Source organism: Megalobrama amblycephala, linkage group LG3, assembly GCF_018812025.1.
Source record: "Megalobrama amblycephala isolate DHTTF-2021 linkage group LG3, ASM1881202v1, whole genome shotgun sequence".
In the NCBI taxonomy this organism is placed as follows: domain Eukaryota; kingdom Metazoa; phylum Chordata; class Actinopteri; order Cypriniformes; family Xenocyprididae; genus Megalobrama; species Megalobrama amblycephala.
In genome coordinates, this window is record NC_063046.1 from 49,393,063 (window position 1) to 49,419,797 (window position 26,735).

At 40.1% G+C, this 26,735-nt stretch overlaps 1 protein-coding gene across 1 annotated transcript in view; it reads left to right on the top strand.

The window, feature by feature from the left end:
• Nucleotides 1-26,735, top strand: part of fgf11a (fibroblast growth factor 11a) — a 102,235-nt gene that overhangs the window by 71,131 nt on the left and 4,369 nt on the right. Inside the window, exon 3 of the mRNA XM_048185897.1 lies at nucleotides 6,864-6,967. Within this exon, the coding sequence (XP_048041854.1) occupies nucleotides 6,864-6,967 (104 nt within the window). The remainder of the gene's footprint in view (nucleotides 1-6,863; nucleotides 6,968-26,735) is intronic.

Here is a 26,735-nt window from a genome sequence, read left to right on the forward strand (position 1 = left end):
TTCAGGGTCAAGAAAAAGCTGAGAACATTGACAGGCTCAGCTGACAGATCTCTGCTACACACATGCTACAAGCGCTCCTTCTCTCTCTCTCTGTTGGTCTCTTTGAGTGAGGTCAGATGTTAGAGGTTTGCCCTCTCATTAGCAGTGAGGGGGTCTCGGTAAAGCTGCTCTTTATGCACCACACTGCGGTGTATGCTAATTAGTCCCAAAAACTGCCAAATCAGCTCGGAGAGAGAATAAATAATCAACATGCTCTGATTCATATCTGGAAGCCCTCTGTTGTAATGATATACAATTCCATTATTAAATAGACAAACAATTGACTTTTATGCTCGGGTAGGCTGTGGAAACTTCCATGGTTACCATGGCCAGGTTCCATTGGGAACCTTTATTTTTAAAGTGTAAATGAAGCAGTCAGTCAAGTTAACATTATTTATTAAATGGACATCCACTCAAATCAAAAATTATATAACAACATGACAAATGTAACAATTTAAAAAAAAACATGTTTTGTTATAGCTTTTGTAGCAAGGACGCTGCCATCTTGCAGTACTACAACCTGAGACGTCACGGGGTTGGTTGCCTGACTCTGAGTTCAGTACAACGGTGGAGAGACAAGAAGACAGACAGTAGAGGACAGATAGTGAAAGATAAAGACAGAGACAGTGAAAGATGGAAACTGGCATCAGAAGACAAAAGGGAGGTCACTATTGCATTGCTGCTGGATGTAAAAATGAGTTTTACAGTGTTAAAGCAAAGGACAAAAGAGTCCATTTTCATAAACTGCCGCTGAAACGGAGAACAGTACAGCTTTGCATCCTAATTCACATTCAGACACAATTAAGTCCCACTGCCTCAAGATTTCCATAGTTATACTTGGCTATACAGCATTTGCCAAAATGACCGTCAGAAATTAAAATGAACCAAAACCATTATAAACACTATTTGTCATTCCACAACACAGAGAGATCAAAGTTGATGAAATAAATGTTTAATCTCTTACTGTGATTCCATGTTTACCAATCAGGACTCCATACATTGGATAATCTCCAAACGTTATACCTGATCCCATCATCGTCCTTTGCCGTCATCTTTTTTTGATCCTTTTGCGTTGCATGGTATAACGTTTTTAACCAACTTTACCTTCACTGCTGGACTTATTTTTGTTAGCCTATTTTTCATCAGCCCGGAATTGCCTTGCAAAGTGCACTCTATTGGTCAGCTACTTGCTGACAGATATTTGGAGTTTATCTATTGTTAGTAACAATTACAGCACCTAAGCAGAAATATCAGAGGCCAGAATCGAAACTACAATAATCTTTATTAATCCAACGGAGCCAGCCAACCCTGTGACGTCACATGATGTAGTACTACAAGATGGCGGCACCCTCAGTACAAAAGCTATAACAAAAACTTTTTTTTTAATTTACATTTATCGTATTTGTTATATAATTTTTAATTAGAGTGGAAATCCATTTACTAAATAATGTTATCTTGACTCACTGCTTCATTTCCACTTTAAGAGTGCATAGCCTTCCTATCAGGTACCTCTCTGATCTTTATATTCACCTTAGAACCAGACCAGACCTGGAAGCCTTTATAAAAACTCAGTTTGAACACATACGCTCTTGCAAACTTTATTGCAACCCCTTGCAGGTCGCAAGGTGAGCAGCAAAGAATAAGATAAACAAGGTTAGTAAACTCTGTGATAGAATTATCCTTTCTCTATTTGGTATGGTGGTAAACTACTGGTTAGAGTTCATGTTCTGCAATTCATCTACTTTAAGGTATAGCCTAAATAACATTTGTTATTTAACCCTTGTTATTAGTGACACCGGTGGCCGATAAGTGAACTGCAGCAAGGTCTCATTTTTTAAAGTACTGTTACAAGCTGTTCACACATTGGCAATAAAAAGCAATTAACACGTAAAAACTCTTACATATAGCCCCTTTAAATTTACTCAAGCAAACTTTGGAGTTTTACACAGATCAGTACCATGTCCCCAGATGGCACAGTGCTTGTCCCGGCAGTTCCCACCAAAGCCAAAAGAACAGCTGGTATGGCAGTGATAGGTGTTCCATCACAGAGCGTGTGCCCCCTTGGAGTGAAGGGTATGCAGCCTGGTGGACTGGCAGTCCTCCTTTCATTTTAATCTTCACTTGAACCACAAGTTGATTATGTAATGTCTTAATGAGCAAAACGGGAGAGGAATGATGAGAGTCTTGCTGTGTGTGTGTGTGTGTGTGTGTGTGTGTGTGCGTGTGCGTGTGCGTGTGTGTGTGCTCATTCAGCCAATGAACATCTTGAGCTGATCATGCATTTCACCCCTGCTCAAGTACTTACACTTGGTTTCTTTGCAACTATATCTTTCCTTATTACAGCATTTTTCTACTTTCTACTTCTCCAATACTGAATATCTTCAAGTAAAGAATATATATATATATATATATATATATATAAAGTCTTCACTGCAAAGATTTGGGAGGCATAACAGCATTTAAATACCTCAACATTATTGTTCTTCATGTGGATGGAATTCTGTTTCCATCTCAGTATGAAGAAAAATTAAAAGGGTAATTGTCACACTATATCTATTTTATATCTTTATATCTCAAAATGTGTCTTTATATCTCACAATGTGACTTTACATCTTACAATAGTGTCTTGATTTCTCATAATTGCAACTTTATTTCTTGTAATTGTTACTTTATATCTCAGTACTGTGACCCAACTAGCATCTGCAATTCTCCAACTTTGATTCTTACAGTTTGTTTGGCAACTCAGACTATACCCTCAGTGCGTGTGGGGCCATATAGACACATGTCTTCTTCCAGGTAGATTGTCATCATCTCCAGTTGATTTAAACTTCTCAAATATTGGCCAGACAGTGGAAATGAGTATTCAGCAATTAAACATTTATCTTATAGCCATTTCATGATTTGTGGAGCTCATCAACTTTTGTTACACATCATTACTGTATTCTCAGGTCTTTCCCATAGTGATGGATGACTATAGGAAATTGGTTTGTGTGCCACTTCATATTTAGCTCATTGAAAGAGGAAGTTATGACTTATAACTTAAGTGTTCCTGATCAAAGATGGGCATAAATACATGAAAATGTTTTTAAAGGGTTAGTTCACCCTTCATTCATTACTCACCCTCATGTCATTCCAAACCCGTAAGACCTTCGTTCATCTTCGGAACACAAATTAAGATATTTTTGATGAAATCTGTGAGCTTTTTGGCCTCCTATAGACTGCAATGTTATTAACACTTTCAACTCTCAGAAAGGTAGTAAAGACATTGTTAAAATAGTCAACATGACTACAGTGGTTCAACCTTAATGTTATAAAGCGACAAGAATACTTTTTCTGCACAAAAAAACAACAACAAAAACATTCAACTATTTCTTCTCTTCCATGTCAGTCTCCTACGCTATTCACATAGTAAACACTGCAGTACTTCTGGGCTCTATGTTAGAACACTGGCTCATTATTGGCCAGCTCCTGCATCAGCATCACATGAACAGCGTCGGCCAATACTGAGCTGGCGTTCTGACGTAGAACCACTGCTACTACCTTTCTAGGCCTTGAAAGTGGCAATAACATTGCAGTCTATATCGGAGACCAAAAAGCTCATGGATTTCATCATAAATATCTTAATTTGTGTTCCAAAGACGAATGAAGGTCTACCTCTGGTCTGACCTACCTCTATCATCAAATTGTTTAAGGTGTCATCTGTGTGCCACTTTTATACTTTCTCCTGACCAGGTTACACTGCAACCTACTTGTGGTGAAAACTACTAAGGCACTGTGCCAAATGGACCCCTTGCAATCCACACTTTCGTGATGTAATTGCGCTTTGGCCCTGTCCCAAATGGCACACTTCATGCGCACTTGCGGTCTTGTCGCCGCGAGCGCATGACCGTGAAGTCTATGAGACTGTAGGGTGTCCCATTTGTCATTTCAGGAGGGTGTTCGTTAGCGCCCCCTTCGTGGTTGATATGCACCCTTAATGCACACTTTTGCCGAGCTCGGCAGCAGACTTCTTCTCGACAGTCAAAGCAGCATTATGTCACGAAAGCGTGGACTCGGAGGAAGATCGCGAGTAGAAGAATATACAGTACATACATACAAACACCCATGCTACTGTACAAATATTTTGGTAATATATTTATACTAATACTACAGTATATCTCTCAGAAGAGAAGTGACAACTGTATTTATCTGCAGTGTGTTTATGGCCAGAGGGAGATAAAGAGAGGGATACTAAAAGAGCAAGATTCTGGCATCTTTTTTTTTTTTTTGGCACACAGAAAAGGTTAACCAAAGAGAACAAGACAGAAGTGAGAAAGGAAAGATGGTGTGAGGCCAGCGTCTAGACAGAAAAAATAATCGAAAGAAAGGTTAAAAAAGGGAGAAGACAAACCCGAGGTAATGCAACTATGGAATTAGTTTACTTTTATCCTGGTAATGTCCATCTGGTGACAGACATTTCATTTTGAAGCATCTGGCGAATATGGCCAACTAGAGATGAAACATACAGCAGATTTCCTCAGCATTGCCCCCTTAAGAACACTTAAACACTCACAAAGTTTTACTAATGTCATTCCAACATTTAATGAGTTCTCTTCAACCCGTCCAGGAGGAAGGGAGAAGAATGAAGTAGAAGTAAAAAAAAAAGAAAAGTGAGAAGCTTTCAAGGTCTTTAACAGACAGCGAGCCGTCAGAGCTGTTGACAGTGTACTAACACAATGTGCTGAGGCATATTGAAAAAAGAAAGAAAGGATTCTCTATAATAGAGAGAGAGAGAGGATGAAAGACAGGCAAGTTTTGTGCCCTGACCCATATCCCATAATGCCGAGCTTTGACAGAGGAAGACCTAAGGTTGTCATCCATTTCTTTGTGTCTTCAAAAGTCACAAAAGCAATAAATAAAGACTGACAGTCAGTCTTTGTAGTGATGCTTTGGGTGACAAGACACCACATGTAAACACAGACACTCACTGAGACCAGTGTATAACTTGGTCAAATGTTTCTTCTAGCGGCAAATACAGCTGTATTAGTTCATGTGCATCCACTCTCATTTTCTCTTTAATTTTCATGATCTTTATTAGTTCATGTGCATCCATTCTTCATAGGCAGTGGTGCGCACGAAATACGTTTCTCATGCTCATGTGAAAGTTTCTCGTAAGCACGCAAAACTCTGTCATTTTTTTTATTTTTGCAAAGGTCCCTAGGGGCTCTGTGGTTGTCTAATGTCTTAGTGTGTTTAATTATCTTTGTATGATCATTCATTGATTCTGAGCCACAGTTAAAAACCTTGTTAAAGTTAGTGCTGCTGTCATCATTACATTTGATGCTGATTTTAAGATCTTATGTAATCAGAACTTTTAGGAGATATATACATGTATAATTATTATTAAAAAGATTTCCCTCCTTTAGCTGTCTTCTTTCTTGTTAGCAGCATGCAGTGAATTTCAAAATAGCTTTCCCAACACAACTCTTAGTGATTATGGATCCTTTCGTTTTAGAAGATTAGGAAAGTGTGTCCATGTCCTATCTGTTTCTCAGTGTTGTCATCTCAGATATAATAAGTTTATTTTATTTTATTTTATTTTATTTTATTTTATTTTATTTTATTTTATTTTATTTTATTTTATTTTATTTTATTTTATTTTATTTTATAACAAAAGTGGGTGCCAGCAAAGCAGATAAGATAATAAATAAAATACAAAACAAAAATAAATAAAATAAAATAAAATAAAATAAAATAAAATAATAAAATAAAATAAAATAAAATAAAATAAAATAAAATAAAATAAAATAAAATAAAATAAAAAATAAAATAAAATAAAATAAAATAGACTTTTGTGGAGCTTCAGTAGGTGTTGTGGGTGCCAGCAAAGCAGACAATGGAATAGTGATATTTTGTAACAAAATAAAATAAAATACAAAACAAAACAAAAATAAATAAAATAAAATAAAAATAAAATACTTTTGAGGAACAGGGAACAGGTGTTGTGGGTGCCAGCAAAGCAGATAAGACAGTGGATAAAATAATATAAAATAATAATAAAATAACAAAAGTATTTTATTTTATTTTATTTTATTTTATTTTATTTTACCCAGTATTCTGAGTTTGTCAATTATGATAGGTTTGATCTTTAGCTACTTATGCAGTCATTCATCCACTCCCCAGTATTTTTTATTCCATAGTTGCTTTCTTGAAGTCTGTAAGGTTTCAGTAAGGGTTCAGATGAGGTCTGCATTGTCATGCCCACTGTTGTCACGACACTAGGAGGGGGCTCCTCAAATCTGCATCCCTCCGTGGAGACACATTGCCATGGGCCATTTGTCAATACTGCTAAAATCAACATGTCGCTCAAGACGTTTCTCACCAACGGTCCCGTCGGTCAACACTCCACACCAAAATAGACACACTCTCATCCGCAGCGCAAAAGGCTCGTGCAACCGCCCCGGTGTCATACAGAATGCCTACGCCTCAAGCTAACATCCCAGTTTAGAAAACACTGGAAATCCTTTTGGCTACGGCTGGCAGTGTGATTGCAGAACAAAGGGCAAGGTGTAAGGAGATTTCTCCGTTTCTCTTTAATGTGCCTCACCGAATCTGAAAGCTCATTTCACTGGGGTCTGTAATTTCAGGAGGTTTTTTTTGCTGAAACTCTCAGTTTTGAGGCTATGTGTCACCTCAGGTGCACTGAAGAGAAATTATCATCCTTCATAATGTGCTGAAAAAAGAGATATTGAAAATCGTTCATCATTTATTTCATATACAGCGAAATTTCAAACTGTCCACGCTGATGATTAAAATCTTTCTCTCTCTCTCTCTCTGAATTGCAGTGCTATTCAACTTGATTCCTGTGGGTCTGAGGATAGTTGCCATCCAGAGCACCAAGACAGGACTCTACATAGGCATGAACAGTGAGGGATACCTCTACACATCAGTAAGCACATATCATATTCATCAGTAGGTTACAAACCTTTCTAGACCTGTCCTAACACATCTCATTATGTTAGAAATATCAGCGACATACAATGGAGGCCAAATGTCTGAGACCACAAATGAAAAAACTTTTACTTTTCTAAATCAATACAGCTGCAAATTGTCAGCATAATAATTTCAGTGAAAAGTTGAATTGAAAAAAATAACATGAATTAGCATTTGGTTTGTCCCCCTTTTGTTTTAATGACAACAGCATTGAATGTATTTTATGTGTTGTGAACTTATTGTATATATAGAAAATAAATATAAATGTATATTTGAAATAGTCTTAAAGGTGTAGTGAGCGATTTCTGAGAAACGCTGTTGAAAGTGGATCGGACTAAGCACCAATACACACTTGTAGCCAATCAGCAGTAAGGGCCATAAACACTCATTAGGGGGGAGGTGCTTGTGTTGCATAGCGTGTTTGTGAATTTTGGGGCGGAGCTATCAAGATAGGGGTGTGATCCTTTTGGTTAGGGGTTTTGTTTTGGTGATTTTAAATATCAACAGCGTTTCTCACAAATCGCTTACTGCATCTTTAAATATTGGAATCTTAAAGGGGTCATGAACTGCATTTTTTAAATATAGTTAATTCAGTATAGTCGGCACTTTATGATCTTTTATTTTCAGTCTCTCTGAAAACCCTGCGCTGAACGGTGTCTTGTTTAAAAATGAATCTGCGGTAAAACGAAGCAAACAAACAAAGTGTCTTACTGGAACGCAAGAAAGACAATGCAAAGACTGCATTTTTCCACAACTTGGCGCTTCAAAATGTCTTGTAATCTTTTGAAGCACCTCTATGGTTTTGTCGCTGGAGTAATCCTGTGTTTGTGTCTCTCTCGTATTTACTCACATCATACTACATCTGTGGGTGGGGCTAAAGAGTCAATGACGTAGAAGTAGGCGTTGATCATCTTCTGCAGAGGTGGTCTTTTGTGGCACTATGACGTCATACTGAGACAAAATCTGAAACAAGTCATTCTGGCAGCTTGTCTTCAATAAAAGCTGTTTTTGGACTATTTTGGGTTTTGAAACTTAGAGGATATTTTTTATAGTAAAATGACCTCTTATATGTCAAAAGATCAAGGACATTTTGATTTCTCAATTCATGACCCCTTTCAATATTTCTTATTTATTTTATTTCATAAAGTCCCTTTGTATGGAAGTTTTCAAAATTCTAAAACTTAAGATTTTGAATCTCAGATTAAAGGGTTAGTTCACCCAAAAATGACATTTCTGTAATTAATTACTCACCCTCATGTCATTCCACACCCGTAAGACCTTCGTTCATCTTCGGAACACAAATTAAAATATTTTTGATGAAATCTGAGGGTATCTGATCTACACATAGGCAGCAATGTCGCACCTTTTGATGTCCAGAAAAGTAGTTGAAAACATGGTTAAAATAGTCAGTGTGACTACAGTGGTTCAACCTTAATGTTATAAAGTGACGAGAATACTTTTGTGCTTAGCAAAAAAAAACAAAAATAACGACTTTATTTAACAGTTATTATTGTTAAATAATTAGTCATAAGTAGTGAACTCAGTGCAGGCTTCCTTGTTTACGTCCAAATGCCAGCTCATTATTAAGGCTGATTTATACTTCTGCATCACACCTATGCCGTAGGTTCTGTGCTGTAGGCAATGCGTCAATTTTCATTTATACTTCTGCGTCTTTGTCCGCGTCGACGTGCATGCAGACCACTAGTAGGCAGTGTCCGCGGTCATGTTGAGTATCTAGGCAAAAGCCGAAGAAGAAGTAGCTTGTCATGTACTTTGTCAGAGAAGCTTACAGATAGAAGCGACAAATAGGTAATGACTTTTGTCCCAGTATGACTGCATGTGTCCCCTGAAACAGAGCATTTTTTCATTCCTATGGAAGTTGAAAACACTTGCTCTTCTCCAATTGCTCCGCGCCAGTTTTTTGACCCCGTGGGAGAGGTTCTAGCAGACCAATCACAGCGTTTGCGGTCCACGTAGAATTGACGCGTTGAAGAGGTGCACGTCAGGCTACGTCGTACGCTACACGTGGTACACAGAGCCTACGCCGTAGCTACAGCGTACACTCAACGCAGAAGTATAAATCATCCTTTAGCCAGATCCTGTGTCAACATCACATGCATGCGTCGTGCTGCTCACGTGTTCAGCTTCAGCCAATACTGAGCCAATACTACCCTTTAAAGACACTGTATTTTATACCCAAAGAAACTTTACACATTTTTGATGCTCTTTGATTATGTATCAGGTGCTACTAATGAAGTTAACTGCTGTGCGTTTGTCTGTGTGACTGTGAGTGTGAATACTGTTGGCTCAGTTCTCTGAGACACACTCCATTAGTCTGGCCTATTTCTCTCTACCAGATAAACTAGGGAACTGTGAGCAAGACATGCTTCTGCTAAGAGATGCATTGCTTTGCAGTGTAGAGCAGCAATTCTTCTTTCTTCTCTCCCTATCCTTTATCCACTCACTCTCATATAGGGAAGAATAGAATGTTGTTTTCATCTTTGATGTAGATCATAACACTCTTTAAAGTAAGGTGAGGAGTCTAAGAGATGCATAGGTCTATAACGTACTGTGGCCCCATAAAGTGCACTTAAAAGGGCTGTATGTAAGAATTTTCATGTATAAATCGCATTTGTATTGCCAATGTGTGACCAGCTTACCTAAAAAACTAGACCTTCCCCGACTATCTAGGTTGTCAATGAAAGCTTGTAACACTTGAATAATTAGTGATGCATTTTATGACTATATTCAGAGCAAAAAAGATGATTGAATATGTCTCAGACACACGATAATGTTGTGATTGGTAAAGTTGATGAGGCTAATCTCATTCAGTAATTATTGATGACCTAATAAGGAACTATCTTAGTCTTAGTTTCATAATCTTGTTTCTATATTAGTTAATAGTAGTAGCTGAAGTGTTAATGTAGTACTACTCATTTGTCCTGCATTACTTCCTACATAGTTACTTATTAATGATGGACCATTGTTCTAAAGTGTTACCTCTGATTGAGATAAACCATTTCAGAATGATTTATATCAATCATTACACAAATTACAACTGTTCTCTCAGTCGTGAACTCAGTAAGTGATATCATTTCTTATACTTCCCTCACATGTATCCTTCTCTCACACACAGGAGCACAAATGCACTTTCTATCGCTTTTTCTCTACTCTTGCAAGGAGAACATCTGTAGAGAATGTCTTCCTCATGGGAAGAAACACGACCCATTTTCCACAGAGGGAAATGACCATAGCTGGAAAAAAAAGAGAGAAAATCCCTATCCTAGAAAACATCATGCAAGGCGACCTCTTTTTCTTTCTCTCATCTCTGCCTTAGTCTGAAGCACTCAGATCGCTCTACCTGTGTCCTAACTTTTATCCTTTTTCGAGCATGATATTTTAAACCAAAGAGACTAGTGTGAAGCCAGTGAAGCCAGTGAAGCATGCCACAAAAAGCAATGCAAACATGAAAACAGGAGACAGCCTTCTCCTGAGCTTCAAAATATTCTAAAACAATAGAACCAAAACATATTGTTGACTCTTGAAATGTTATGTGAGGAATGACTAATTTTCTGCTGTATAGTGTGCCATGAGAAGAATGCACAAAGCTAAACAAGTTATTTTTCCTAGATTGATTTAAGGTGCAGCCAAAATTGCATACTGTCTGAGTAGGCAGTACATTTGATGTGGAACGAACTTCACAACCGTTAAAACAAGTGTGTTCTATATTGTATGAATGTGTGTGTTATGAAAGAAATCCATACTATATCCACCATGTTGGCTTTGTCATGTGACCTATAACGTCAGTTGCGTCGTTTCACTGCTATTCACAACTCCTCTCCTGTGGTTTCATGGATAGTATAGTGTCCATGTCATGCACACTTCGAAAGTAGTAGGTCATCCGGGTACTGTTTTATGAATACAACGAATTCGGAAATAGTTCTTATTTCACATATTCACACACCTACTATATAGTAGTGAAGTAAGCATATTCAGATGCAGGTTCATCTTTTTAATGGCAGATCTCAAACATTTTAACTTTAAGGGCCCTATCATACACCCAATGCAAGTGTTTTTTTGCTTGTTTCAGCTTGACGCAGTTATCATTTTCATCTCCAGCACCCAAGTTGTTTAAATAGCAGATGCACTCGTGGCCATCTGTTCACCCATGGGCGTGCTGGTCTGAAAATGAGGTGTGTTCAGGTGCATTGTTGGCGTGTTGCTATTTTGAGGCCAACTGCGCCATTGACCAATGAACCATTGAATGACTATTGATGAATGAAATTTGACAAATCATGGCAATACACACATGTATTTAAACTGACTTGTCAGGTTGAGGGTCTCTGTATTCCCCCATGTAAATAGCAATCTGCCATGGTGCAAGCACAGCTGGCTTTTAAAGGGAATGGTAGTTGAGACTGTGATTGGTTTAATGCACATTACGCCCAAAACACACCCATGACTCATTATGAGATTCGGTGCAAGCCTTTTGGACCATGCACCTGGCGTGCCGACCATTTTTTCCATTGTTAAACTAGCAAAAATGGATTCAGACCTGTGCTATGTGCTTCAGACCATGCGTTTAGATCGTGAAAATAGGGCCCTTAGACTGCATTAACCAAATTTCTATGCAAAAATGTACCACAGTACCAAATGTTGCACAAGTAATATTATATACCATTTATGTGGTTAAATCCTGCTGGCTGTTCATTTGAGAACCCTAGTCTTAGAAAGCAAAATATCAGCTCTGGTCTAAATTATGTCATTATTTTCTCCTGTTGTTCCAAATCTGTATGACTTTCTGAAAAAGATTGAGTTAATAGTAACAACTTTCTTTTGGGTGAACTAATGTTTTGAAAGTGAGTTTGAAGGATTTTATATGCATATGGACAGATCTCTCTTTCTCTCACACACACTAGCTAATGGGTTAATGAATGTGCTAGGTGGAGTCTTGTATACACTTGGTGAGTAAAGCCATATTTATAATAGTCCTTTATGACTGTTGCTTGTCAGACTGTACGATCATGATCCCTGTGTAAGCCATGTCATACTGTAGGATCTCAGTTGTCATTAACACTCTGGAGTCTGAGGCTGATTTGGGGCCCTGGAGAAGTTTTGACATGCCCTGAAATTTGTGCTTTTTTCAGTTGTTCATAAACATGTTAATGGAAAAGGTGCCATTACATTGTATTCAGCACGAACTAGGCTACCATAATATGTGAGCAACATGTATGTACATGTTTGTATTTTTGAAGGAATAACGTTTATGCGTGGCTGAAATAAGGCCAAAAAACAAATATTAAATATGTATAAACAAGACTTCTGGGTATTGGAGGTTGTAGACTAGAATTTTTGCTTCAAAATGTAAAAATGATCCTGCCTACTCATTCATATAAAACAATATAGAGAATTAAATTTCGTAAGACACTTTTTGTCAAGACACACATTATGCATGGAGGTGTGAATCTTCATGAATAATGCTGTGATTCACACCTGAGAAGACAAAGACCCGCATAATGACCTGCATAATGAGCCCTTTCAGTCAGGTAGACTATGTAAAAAAAAAAACCTCTGATAATATGATCATATCAGCTGTATTAACGTTAATATAATGTCCACTCTTGACAGAAAACATGATTTTTGTGATCTCATGCATGCACATATTATTGCACATCATGTTAAGAAAATTTTGTATAGGCCTATTATAGTTTAAATTTCAGTACCAGTCAAAGATTGGATGCATTACTATTATGATGTTTTTAAAAGAAGTCTCATGTTCATCATGCTGTATATCAAAAATACAGAAAAAACAGCAATACTGTGAAATATTATTACAATTTAAAATAATGGTTTTCTATTTTAATATACTTTAAAATATAATGTATTTCTGTAATGCAAAGCGTCTGAACATTCATGTTATTCATATAGGCTTTTTGCTTAAAAGCATGCATATTTGGAGAAATATTGATGGATTCTCATATGTTTATGTCAATTTTCTATACAGAGGAGTAATATGTATTCAATATTTCTTGTCATCACTATAAGCACTGGATACTGTGTTTTCAATTCATACTTGCAGCCGGAGGGTGCTCTGTGCACATTTAGTCCACAAATGACACTTAATGAAGAACAGGCATACCATGTGACATTCCAGGAACTAACAGAGGCGTCCATAGATCACTATAACCATGGCTATAACATGCAGATAGACACTTTTAAAGATAATAAATACACGATTGCTACGATGTATACATGTATTGCCTCAGAATTTGCGTCTGAATAGTGCTCGCTCCATGGGCGTAGCCGAATTAGTGGATAATGAGCTGACTCGCGGACGTCTGACAAGTCTCTCTTTTCATACAGATTACATGAACAGAGAATTTTTGTTTTTGATTTGACTTACACGATTGAAAACCTGACATTTCTTTAGGCATAAGTCTCATTTTTGTGTCATTAGTATTCACTAAATTACACTTCATTTTCTGAGAACTATCAGATTGGACTTCGTTCAGAGGGAGATGACAGATCACGCATCATGTTAGTTTTCTTTATTTTGCAAAAAGCACAACATTTTGTTTTTATTCTGAGTGTATACAAATAAAAAAAAAAAGAATTCTATAGTTTCAATTGACATATTACTTCTGTCTCTATGACAAAAAATGTTGCTGTATTTTAAGTCTGTCTTGCTGCAATGTGAAAAAAAATCCTGCAAAATGCACCAACACTTAATGTCAGACTGTACGGCAGTCAAGACATGTTAAAAAGGGATGCACTCAAGAAGACTCTTCTGGAGTTTTACATCATCAATCCGTGACACCTTCAGTGAAGTGAGCTGCATTTACATGTGGGATAGAAATGGTGCCTAGCAAACAAAAACAATTTCTAGTGTTAATTTTGATCATGGAAAAAAACAAATGTGTGTGGAGTAAGTGGTGGTTTGTTTTTGTCTCACTAATTGCGTCATCCAATTTGGCCCTCCTATTGGTTTTTGACTTGAGGGTTGTCGTAGGAGAAGCCACATTACAGGACGGAGCGTTACATCTTCTGACACTGCCAGAATTTCGTTGGAGGTAAAATTTGATCGCAGTGGTCATTAATCGGTTGTCGGCGAACATATCAAACTAACAATCAAAGACTTCAGATTTTGGTTTAGGAGAATCTTTTAGGATTTGGTCTTCGGGCAAATAGTGGCCAAAATCTTACAGTGTGAACCTAGAGCATTAGAGCTTTCTGAGCTGGAATAGAAGGAACAAGTTTGTGTCTGTTGCATAACAGGATTGGTTCACGCGCTGTCACAAACGCATGTCTGTGTGCGTGTGTTGTAGGATCAGATGGCCCTGAACACATGGCCTCTCTCTGTCACACATACCTGCCCTAAACTCTGAGCTTATCAATAATTCATGTTTTCCAGTGGCTGACACACTCGGACGCGGCACTCCTCAGGGACTAAATCACTCTCACACACCTACAGCCTCTTCTCTCTCTCCTCTTCATGCTCGTTCAAGTTCTACTACCTGGAGTTCTCTCGTTCTCTTTTTACCACCTTTATTTATTGCCACACAACCAGGGTCAGCTGAATTTGTTTCCATAACATTACCATAGAATCATTTTTAGGGAAATTATTTTGTTCATGTTCAAGTGATGCCTGCTGTGCAAAGTCACCACCACAATGGTAGTTTTTGGATTTTGCATTTGTTGGATTGCACATGGCACTATGAGCACAAGTGGCTCATGGCTCTTTTAATGTCCTAATAAAGACTGAGAATGAAATCTCCAACCTCACCTGTTTAAATGTGTCTCACTAATGTGCCCCTCAGAAGTCTTTCCCATGATCCTCTGCTCAGCTGTCTCATGAACGTGCTTTTCTGGCGAAGCATGATGATATACTGTATTAATCTGGCTGTCATCACTCTCATCTGACAGAACGGTGATGTTTGAGAGGAATATAGAGAAGTTGGTTCACGAGGGATAGAGGGATAGGGATAGAGGAGTACAGGCCAGCGGGGTGTCTCACAGCAGGAACAAAGGGCTCCATCATCCATATGAAGGAATAGAAAGAGAGATGGATTGACAAGAGAAGGCATGCAGAGCGCAGCCCATGGGGTTGCGTTCATCACTCGACTTTATTGTTTCTTTGTTATCATCTCTCTTGATCATTTATTCTCTCTTTTTTCCAATTTTCATTCTCTATTTTCTATTCTGTCATTGTCCAGTGTTTTGATTCATTGTTTACCTTCCTCTCATGCTGTCATCTTTCATTTCTCTCTGAGGTTAGATCAGCTGAGAGTTGTATGTAAAGGTTAAGGTGTTTGGAAAACTCAGTGTCATTGCTGTGTGCTGTGTTACCTGTAGGCGACCACTGGAAATTGCTTTCCGATAAAAATAGTGCTTTGTCTCTATAACCTGACCCATTTTTTAAACTCAACACACAGTGGAAGCCCTCCTGGGCCAGGAACACAAAAAGAGAGGGAGAAAGAAGGTGGGAATAAAACAACACACACACACACACACACACAGAGAGAGAGAGAGAGAGAGAGAGAGAGATGCATATTTGCACTGATAGAGGTGACCTGACAGAATTGGGGCAGATTTTGTTGAACTGACCAGCTTTTTCATGACAAAGTTTTAAAAGTTACCTGAAATGAAGGTTTAAACCGTTTAATATGGTGACTGTAATACATCACACACTCTGGAGTTAAAGCAACTTTCCTTTCCATTTCCCTCTCCCCTTCCTTCCTACCTCATTATCTTCCTCTTTCCTTTCTTCTTCTCCTTTCCCTTGCATTTGCCTACCTTTTTTGTTCCTTCCCTCTTCCCATTTCCATCTTCCTTTTTTTCCTGCTCCTTTTCTTTTCGTATTGTTCTTTTCCGTTTCGTTTCCTTTCCTTTTTCTTCCCATAGCACTACAATCAAGACAGGGTCCAAGGTCACTTTGAGTCATATGAGAAGACCAGACAAGGGATGGTGAGAGATGGAGACAAAATCTAGAAAGATGGTGTAAGCTTTTCAAGTGCAGACAAAGTATTCTTCGTCCAGCCCAGATAAAACATACACAGTACAATCCCCAGAGTTAAATCAACTCTGATCAGAGTACATATGGTCCCTCTCTAAATGGTGTTAAACTAACACTGAAGCAGAATTAAAGTTAATAAGATAATTAAGCAGTTAATAAAGCTGTGACTGAAGTCAGTTGTAGTTCTTGTGTTTCTCTTTTCTTCATTGATTCTGCTTGTTAACAGCAGGTATTCATCACTAATGCACAATCATCACTTAATTGATTGCTTAATTATTTCATTAACTTTAACTCTGCTTTAGTGTTGTTTTAACACTATTTAGAGAGGGACCATATGTACTCTGAGCAGAGCTGATTTAACTAGATTTTGCTGTGTGCTCTGGACTTTCTCAGTCATCAGATCTTTCCACCTTCTGTATAGGCAGATTTTCCCGTTGTCTCCACTGGTAAAGGCCAATTCACACTGCACCGACAAACTGCAACAGACACTTCTTCAGGTTTTGTCGGATCAGTGTGTTACCTGTCTGTGTCTGTTGGCGTGTGTCAGAGCTTGTTTTCGTCTATTGAACATGCTGAATCAGCGCTTGTCGGTCATGGAATGTCTGCGAAGTGACATTCTGTAATCCGGCGATTGTCCGCGTTGGTCAGCATCTATTGGTGCAGTGTGAATTGTCCTTTAACATGATAAGTGTGTTCCATTGTCTATGTCCATTGTAATCCATTGTCAAGGCCAATTCTCACCGCACAGACAAACGCCAACAAACAAACAAGTTGGCCATTGGATTTAGAATTTTATGAAAAATAACTGTCATGTTCACACTGCCCCAACAGACACCAACAAACGCTGATTGAACATGTTCAGTCGGGTGAAAACAAACCTTGACCAATGCCAACAGATGCTGACAGGGACTGATCTGACAAAACCTAACAAATGTTTGTTGGTGTTTGTCTTTGTGGTGTGAATTAGCCTTAAGATTCATTCTTTGCATCTCCAAACTACACTACGCTATGCTACTAACGTATCTACAGATCTGACAGTCAGTGAGTGTGAGGATCCTTTGCAATGTTTTGTGAAACTAGATCACTACTAGAAAAAAGAAATGTCATTTCAACATTCAAATATATTCAAAGGGTGACCAGCACCATACATACTGTAATTAAAACACTTTTTTATAGAAAACTATTGTGAGTATAGTCTTTATCTAAAAAAAAAAAAAAAAAAAAAAAAAAAAAAATTCATAAAGGGATAGTTCACACAAAAAGTTAAATTCTGTTATCATTTACCTCATGTCGTTTCAAATCTGTATGACATTCTTCTGTGGAACACAAAATAAGTAATTCTGAACAATATTGGTAATCAAATGTCTCGGGTTACGTCTGTAACCATGGTTCCCTGAATAGGGAACGAGACACTGCGTCGAACGCATTGGGATCACCTCTGCGTGATTACGTCTTGAAGCACTTGTGAAATCGAACCAGTAGGGTCACGGGACGTCAGAGTGGGTGACGTCATGGACCAGGAAACTATAAAGCACTCCTGAGAACAAAGAATGCCAGCTTCTGATTTGGCTGAAGCAAGATGCTCACAGGCGTGCAGGGAGTATGGCTAAGCGACGCAGCATCTCATTCCCTATTCAAGGAACCAGGGTTACAGATGTAACCCGAGACATTCCCTTTCATGGGAACATCGACGCTGCGACGAATGCATTGGGAACCCTATCCCAACTATGCCATAGTACCAAGTGCCTGTCTGGTATCTTCGAGACGAGAGCACCGAGGACCCCGGAGTGGAGCCCAAATCAAGGTTATAAAACCTAATGAAGGTATGCTGAGTGGACCACCCAGCCGCATCACATATCTCACTGAGGGGGACCCCTGAGATCAAAGCCTTTGAGCAGCCATACCACTAGTTGAGTGTGCCCGGACAGCCAAAGGTGAAGGCTGCCCGGATGACTCATAAGCAAGAGAGATGGCCTCGACCACCCACTTGCTCATTCTTCCTGATCCGGATTAGTAATAGGAGTACAATCGGTCTTTGGACGTTGGTGGGGACCTTGGGTATATAACCAGGTCTAGAATGAAGGAAAGCCCTGAACATACCAGGCGCAAATTCCAAACATGAGGGAGCAACTGAAAGTGCTTGAAGATCTCCTATTCTTTTGAGAGATGAAATTGCCAACAGAAGGACAGTTTTAAGAGAGAGGAATCTCCCAGACACCTCCTCTAATGGTTAAAAGGGAGCCTCAGCTAACCCTTCCAACACAATAGCCAAGTCCCAGGCCAGAGTTTTGTACGCACAGAAGGCCTCAGCCTCTGGGTACCACAGAGAAAGCGTATAAATAGGGGGTCTCTTCCCACAGAAGAGTCCCCCACCTGAGCATGATAAGTGGAAATAGCCGCTATATAAACCTTCAAGGTAGAAGGAGATAAACCATCCAAGATTTATACTTGGAAAAATTGCAGCACAAGACTGATAGAAGAGTGGAACAGGTCCAACTGACGTTGTCTACAGCAAGTAGAAAACAACTTCCATTTGTATGCGTATAGTTTTCTGGTGGAAGGAGCTCTGGAGTGGAGTATGGTCTCGACAACCTCAGTTGGGAGACCAGATTCTATGAGCCTAGCCCCCTTAGAGGCCAAGCCCAGAGTTTCCACAACTCCAGGCGGGGGTGAATTATCATGCCACCCGCTTGAGACAGAAGGTCCTGTCTGATGGAGATCTCCATGGGGGAGCCGTCTAGAAGAGACACTAGGTCTGCAAATCAAACTCGGGTCGGCCAGAATGGGGCTATCAGTATGAGATGAACCCTGTCTCTGCGAACCCTCTCCAGAACTCCTGGGATCAGAGCGATCGGGGAAAATGTGTACAGACGTAACCTCGGCCACGTCTGCACCATGGGATCCAACCCCAGAGGGGCTGGATGAGTCAGAGAGCACCACAGTGGGCAAAGAGATGTTCTTTCAAAACAAATAGGTCAACTTCTGCATGACCGAAGTTTTCTCAAATGAGCTCCACCACCTCAGGGATAAGTGCTGCTCTGAGGGAGAGGAGCTACCCCTGGGCCCACAGGAGGATCCGATGGGCTAATCTGCACAACTGGCGAGATCTCAGACCCCCCTGATGGTTGATATATGAGACCACCGACATGTTGTCTCTGCGAACCAACACATGGTGGCCCCTCAGGTCTGGGAGGAAGTATTTGAGTGCTCGAAATACCGCCATCATTTCCAGCCGATTTATGTGCCAGGAAAGTAGATGGTCCTCCCAAAGATCCTGAGCCGAGCGACCACTCATGATCACCCCCCAGCCTGTGAGGGAAGCATCCGTCGTTAGCATTGCACCTTGATCATGCGAAAAGGATTTCCCCTCTGAGAAAACCCCTTTGTTCTGAGCCACCACTGTAAGGGTCTCATGTGCAGCAGGCCAAAAGGTATAACATTGGGCGCAGCTGCCATCAAACCCAACTGTCTCTGAAACTGTTTTACAGTGCGTGACTGGCCTAATTTCACCCCATTCACAGCCGAGAGAATGGAATTCACCAGAGCAGCAGACAGACGTGCCTGCCTCGTGATGGAATCCCAGACTACCCCTAGATAGTTGGTAGTTTGAGCTGGAAGAAGTACACTCTTCTTGGCATTAATTCTCAGCCCTTACCTTCTCATGTGAGACAGAACAACATCTCAATGTTGGACTGCCATGTGCTCAAATTGAGCTAAAAATCAACTAATCGTTGATATAATTCAACACGCAAATGCCCTGGAGTCTCAGAGGAGCCAGTGCTGCATCCACACATTTTGTGAAGGTATGGGGTGAAAGAGCTAGGCAGAAAGGAAGAACCCTGTATTGATAAGCTTCGCCCCCAAAAGCAAATTTGAGGAACCTCCTGTGCTGAGGATGGATGGATACATGAAAGTACCCACCAACCCTTTTTGGAACAAAGTACAGGCTGTAAAACCCTGACAGCTTGCTAGGAGGAAAAACCCTTCTATAGCTCCTTTTTGCAAGAGTGTCAGAACTACCTGTTCCAATACCAGACTGCAAGGGTCCACCACTATAGGGAAGACCCCGTTGAATTGGGGCGAGCAAGACCCGAATTCTGTAACCCTTTTCTATTGTGAGCAGTACCCATTGAGAAATTTTTGGAAGAAGTTTCCATTCTACCAGAAATTCTACTAAGGAGACCAGTCTCTCGATACTGGCCTCTGTTTTTTTTTGAGCATTTGACTCGGGCCCTGAAGCGGCGAACCGGCAGGGAACAACCGAATCAAATGTCGACCGGCCCTCCTCAGAGGGTCGGTGGAGACCGCTGTGCCCTGAAGCACACAAGGTGGCAGGGTTGGCAGAACGGCTTCCTGAGGGCACCAAGGAGGGGCGGATACCATATAGTGTGGTAACAGACCCTCTTTGGAGGGGCTACCCTCGAATGTCCCACGCCACTGGCGTCAGGACCTCTTCGAAGCCTTCTTGGTGATAATAACAGTCCGCAGATCTGTCTTACCCCACAAAGACTGCAACTGTGTCGCCTGTCCCTGTCCCCAAGCTTTCTGTGGGGGAGCACGGGTGGCGACACACTTTTTTTTTTTTTTTTTGGATGAACGGTCAGACCAGTGCCCTGAAACGGCGAACCGGCAGGGAACAACTGAACTGACCACTCTACGACCCTCCTCTTCTTGGAGGATCACTGGAAACCACTGCGCCCTGAAGCACACGAGGTGGCAGGGTTGGCAGACCGGCCTCCTTTCTTTTCTTTTAAATTCATTGGAATTTAATGTATCAATATTTGATTTAATCCTCAAATTAAATGCAGCCAGAAACAAACAGTCAAGAATGACAGGCTGAATATATTAGAATACAAAAAGAATTGTAGCTCGTAATAGTTCACAAGGTATTTTACGGAAAGAGAGAAAGGGAAACTCTCGTCTGCTCAGTTCCCTCCAAATATATATATATATATATATATATATATATATATATATATATATATATATATATATATATATATATACGGGCACGTAATCTATGCGCAGCCTCGGCAAACGTGAGATCCGAGCCTTGCGTTAGACTTTATTCCCTCGAGAATAAAGCCAACAGGAGTGGAGCTAAAAACTCCCGCTAGCGCATACTTCTCTTTACACTTTGGGACATTTTTATGAATGAACACTGTCACTGTGAGCTGACGTGCATGCTCCACTCTCAGCAAACACATAAATTGTGTGTATCCTCACTCGCTTTGTAGTGTAGCACAGGGAGGAAAGCGATTCAAACTGCTGTTCATTATATCTTCAATATTTGTAAGTTTACAAAATCAGAAAGATATTTGATTTAATTTCTCAAAATTAAATCGAGCAAATAATCAGACAAGTATATCACGGTCTGAATATTTCAAATAATCAAAATAATCATGGCTTTCAAACACAACTGATTTGTTTTTGAAACACGATATGTGTGTGAGGTGGCGAGTCCTCAGATCGATATCACAATATCCTCCTCAGAGCTGGACATGTGAAGTACCAGTGCCTCAACCCGGGGAAGAAACCGCAGAGCGTGATTCCACCTGGGAAAGGGCACTGAACCTGGCAGGTAAGGGCAGAGAAAGGGCAGCGCCCGTCTCTAACCCCTCTGCCAGATTCATCTGCGAACCCCATGATCTGAGCCGCTCTGCCTCGGCAGAAGTGGGACCCGACCACGAGGAACGTGAGCCACGGCGCCCTCCTCAAAGAGCGCCCGGCGGGAGTGGAGTGGTTTTATATTAAACTTATCACAATGCTCGCAAACAACCTGCTGCCGACGTGAGCCAACCCCACAGTCTGCTTTCGTCGCCACTAGTTTGTCGCCGTCGGCTTGGTGTGTTCTGGCCTTAAGACACACGATAACACAGAGCGCTTGCTGAAGACACAGAAGCTGGCGTTCTTTGTTCTCAGGAGTGCTTTATAGTTTCCTGGTCCGTGACGTCACCCACTCTGACATCCCGTCACCTACTGGTTCGATTTCACAAGTGCTTCAAGACGTAATCACGCAGAGGTGATCCCAATGCGTTCGATGCAGCGTCGATGTTCCCATGAAAGGGAACCCTTTTAGTTACCACTGACTTCCATTGTATGGAACAAAAAAAAAGACATTTCTCAAAATATCTGATCTACAGAAACAACATGAGTAAATTAATTTTGTTCCAAATCAGTTTGACCTTCCTTCTTGCAGAACACAAAATAAGGTATTCTGAACAATGTTGGTAATCAAACCATTGACTTCTATTGTATGGACAAAAAAAAAAACAGACATTTCTCAAAATATCTTCTTTTATGTTCCACAGGGGGGAAAGAAGTCATACAGTTTTGGAACAACATGGACAGAATTTTAATTTTTTGTTGAACTATCCCTTGTGTAAAACATTTTAAATCACCACCAAACTACTGAATGCATCTTTAAATATCTCAGGAATATCAGTGAAATTTGCTGAATGAAAATAAGCTGTATATACATAATCATCAATGATGATTTTAGTTTCTGCAGTGTTTAGATGTTATGTACACGCTAGTCTCAGCCTCAGACCGTTGGCTGAATGTCTGATGTCTGATGAGTTTCAAAGTCGTCATCCTTGAATTCTGCAGGATTTCCAGGAGACATGTGTGTTGCGTTCTTTAACTTGTCTGCCTGTAAACAAAGCTGCTGTGATGCCAAACCCCCTCATGGAAAAAGAAAGCTGTCGTGTTTACAACTGTGACAATGAGCACTTATCAGAATCAACTAAACACTGGATTTTCAAAAGTATGTGAAGTTCACGGCTCCATTGTTGCAGTAAACTTGCACAACGTTCTTGAATGAATTGAATGCCAGTCTGTCATTGTGGGGACATTGACTTGGTTGCTTAACATGTCGGTCAGACGGCCTCTGGGTGGTCCTTGGCCAATAAAGGTGCTATAGAGTCCAGACCTTCTGCCGTCAGTCTGAAGGTCTGGCTACACGTGACTATGTACACGCTGATGTGACTCTGTATATTTTTAATAGTGATGTCTCATAAAATTGTGTGGATCTTTGATGCATTGTCTGCTGTGTCACATGCAGGTTTTGTTAAGCATGACTGGACACCAATAATAAGCCAAAGACTTGGAGTGGATGAGCCGCAAACTCGAGGGAGCATTTGTCAGGATGTGTGTGTGTGTGAGTGTAATGTGTGTTTTGCTATGCCCTGTGGTTCTGGCAGGATTATTACTCATTTCAAGTAGAGGGTGTTTCTGCTCATGGCCCTCAGCACCCTGGCGCTGACACTCATACACCTGGATCCGAGCCTCAGGTCCCCACACACCCACACTGATGAAATAATTAGTCTAACTGCTGATCCCGAATGATTCTAGCTGACCTTAGACCACCTAGCCCACAAGAACATGTACACACACACTTCCTTTTTCTTTTTCCTTCTTGTACACACCTGCACTCTTTCCATCTCCTCACACACACGCACACTTGTGACCTTGCCTGCCCTGTTTAAAATGGACTTGATTGGTCCTCATTGAGTCAGCAGTCTATTCTCTTTTCTTCAAGTTAAAGAACTTAACGTCTGTGTGTGAGTGCGTGAGCGTGTAAGCAACCAACAATGATGTGCTGAAGGAAAAAAGATTGAGAGAGTCAGTCTTGAAACGACTTTTTGACGTTTTGTTATTTTGTCTTGGAAATTCCCCAATTGCTCAGCTGGGTCTAGCCAAGGAGAGAAACCAAGGACAAGTGCGCCGCTACAGCTGTTGTGAGGTCAGCAGTGCAGGAACGAGCAGGTGTTCTGCCAAGGAAACCCACCTCTCGTGCTGACCTGGGGTCAGTCTGTTGTCAGTCTTGTAATAGCCTCCGTGAGAAAAGCAGTGCGCGAGGCTGTTCTCAGACCTGTGTTTGAGGAAGTTTTGTAAAGTGTCTTAAGTCTGGTTAAAGGAAGAAAACACGGCTGCCTGTTTTATTTTTAGTGCTGTCAAATACAAGGTGTTGTTGCTGGCCTCTGCAATACAATCTCATTAGATCTCATTACAACACAACAGCATGTTTTTCCTCTTTGAAAGGAATTGCAATTAATTTGACTAATCATTATGCAGTGAAATACTGCATATTTATTTACCCTCCATTTATTTGTTACTGAGTCATTCGTTAAATTTTCTCCCAACTTGAAGTTCATCTGACGTCTTCCTCATGCCCCCATCATTCTGCAAGCTGGTCATTGCTCACTGGCGTGTTAAACCCCTTCTTAGTAAGCAGGTTTTAGATCGCCTCATACCTGTGCACACATCTATCCAGCTAAATCTACAAAAGTCTTATATCGGCTTTTTTTGAGGAAATTCTCATTGACGTTTTGCTGTGGTCTTACATGAAATAAATTCACCCCTAGTTACAGATTTTACAGCCATAGCAGTAAAAAGTTAATGTGTGTGTGTGTGTGTGTGTGTGTGTGTGTGTGTGTGTGTGTGTGTGTGGTTCAGGTATACCTTAAGTCATGTGGATAAAATGTCCCCACAAAAATGTAAAATATCTGAAATCCTTGTCTTTGTGGGGACATGTCTTTGGTCCCCATGAGAAAATCAGCTTATAAATCCTACTAAGTAATGTTTTTTGCAAATGTAAAAATGCAGAAAGTTTTCTTCCATGGGTACGTTTCGGGTTAGGGGATAAGATACAGTATACAGTTACAGTATAAAAATCATTATATCTATGAAAAGTCCTCATAAAACATGGAAACCCGACGTGTGTGTGTGTGTGTGTGTGTGTGTGTGTACGTGTGTGAGGATTCTGATGTGGTCTCAGTTTTCCCTAATCTTTCTTCTCTTCTTACCTCTCTACTGTTTCTTTTCTCATCCATCTCTTAACTTTTTTTTTAACAATCTTTCTTTACACTCAGGTTCCACAATTAACACTTGCTGAATGGCAAATGTGAGTTAATATTGGCTTTAGAAAATAAATAAATCAGCTGTCACCACTTATTAGGATATGTAACATACTGTAATACATGGTTTATTTTGTTTCGATTTAATTGTGAGAATAATAGTCTGATATAAGTTAAATAATAGGAACAAAAATATAGTTTTTGATTGAAATAAGGCAAAATACTGTAAGGGGTTATTTATAAATAACCCATTTGTTGTTTCAAACCCCTGTTATTATTCTATATATGGAGATCTTTTTTATTCAACTACAGTTCATAGCATTCTTATCTGTCAAGCTTCAAAAGGTACAAAAAGAGTCGTTCATACAGTATGTGACTATATTCGAAGACTGCATGAAAATTCTTTAAAATTCCTCCTTCCACTGAAAAGCAAAAGTGTGCATGTTTGGAGTGATAAAGTAAACTTTTTTTTTCTTTTTTTTTTTTTTTTTAAGAAATGTAATTTCAGGGTGAACTATCCCTTTAAATGTTAGTGGAAATGTTGTGTCTGTCTAGGAGGCTGATGAGGCAGCTCTCCTGTCAAAATGCCAGTCCTCACTCCTGATTGCTAGGCGATTTTTGTGGATTCAGAGGATTCAGCAGATTCTCAAGCATCCAGCATCTTCATTAACTTTATGCAACATAACATGTCAAAAATCCTTTTGTAATAATCAGTTTTCTCTAAAGCTCACAATCCTAGATTAAAAGGGCAGAGGAGAGAGGGAAAAAAAGAAGTGCGAGAGAGACCACGTTAGGATGTGTAAAACTTAAAGGTTTTGTTTGTTTGTTTGTTTGTTTGTTTGTTTGCTTTTTAAGCCAGTAAAAGTGGCTGAGCAGAATGAAGACACCAAGTTACAGTAATGCTAGATCAGTACACTCCCACTGAGCCTCATGTGCTGCTCTGACACCTGCTGGTGATTGAGAGCACTACAGGCTAGAAGAGAAAAACAGCAGAGGTAGAATAGATTGCTAGAGGTCAACCTAATCCCTTATCTCCTTTATGGAGAGCAGGGATCCCTTAAAGCTAGTTTAGGTAATGTTTTTCATAAACACTTTTTGTTATACTGGCTGAAACTCTCTTCACAGCCTGATGGCAATCAATAATAGAAGTGGTCTAAATGTATATAAATGTGTATATATGTGTTCTAGTCCAGGACTAAAAAAAAATGTTCGTCAGTCAGTGCCGACAGCCCAGTGGTTAGTGCGCTGACATGTGGTGCAAATGCGTTCATGGCAACCTGAGTTCGATTCCCGTCTCGAGGTCCTTTGCCGATCCTGCCCCCCTCTCTCTGCTCAATGCTTTACTGTATGTTCTCTACTCTCCTCTCCAAATAAAGACACAAAAAGCCCATAAATATAACTTTTAAAAAACAATGTTCGTCCAGTCAATTCGAATGCAATGGTAGGATGTCCTACCTGCCTGTTATCATATGTATTTTTCATACCTCCACGCACCCTGCTCACGCAGACATAACACGTCTTCAGCACGTTTCGTAAGGCTGTAAAAAGTTGTAGACAGACAGCCACAGAGCGCCGCAAAAACAAACAGTGGCTGCCTTTTACAGTTTTTCCTAAACCAAAACAACAAGGTTAAGCTGCATTCGTGACATAACTACGGTAATTAAGATATAACCTGTGACGCTCAGGTGATACACCTCACCTCAATTTAACGCCGTCTCTCGTGACGCTTTGCAGACTCAGCTCTGGCTGTGCGCATTCATCTGTTTCGGAGGAGGCGTGGCTTGAGAAGGTGGGAACTTATGCTTTCAAAGCTAGCTTGCTATTGCTAGCCTTTCCGAAATTGCCTTAGCTTT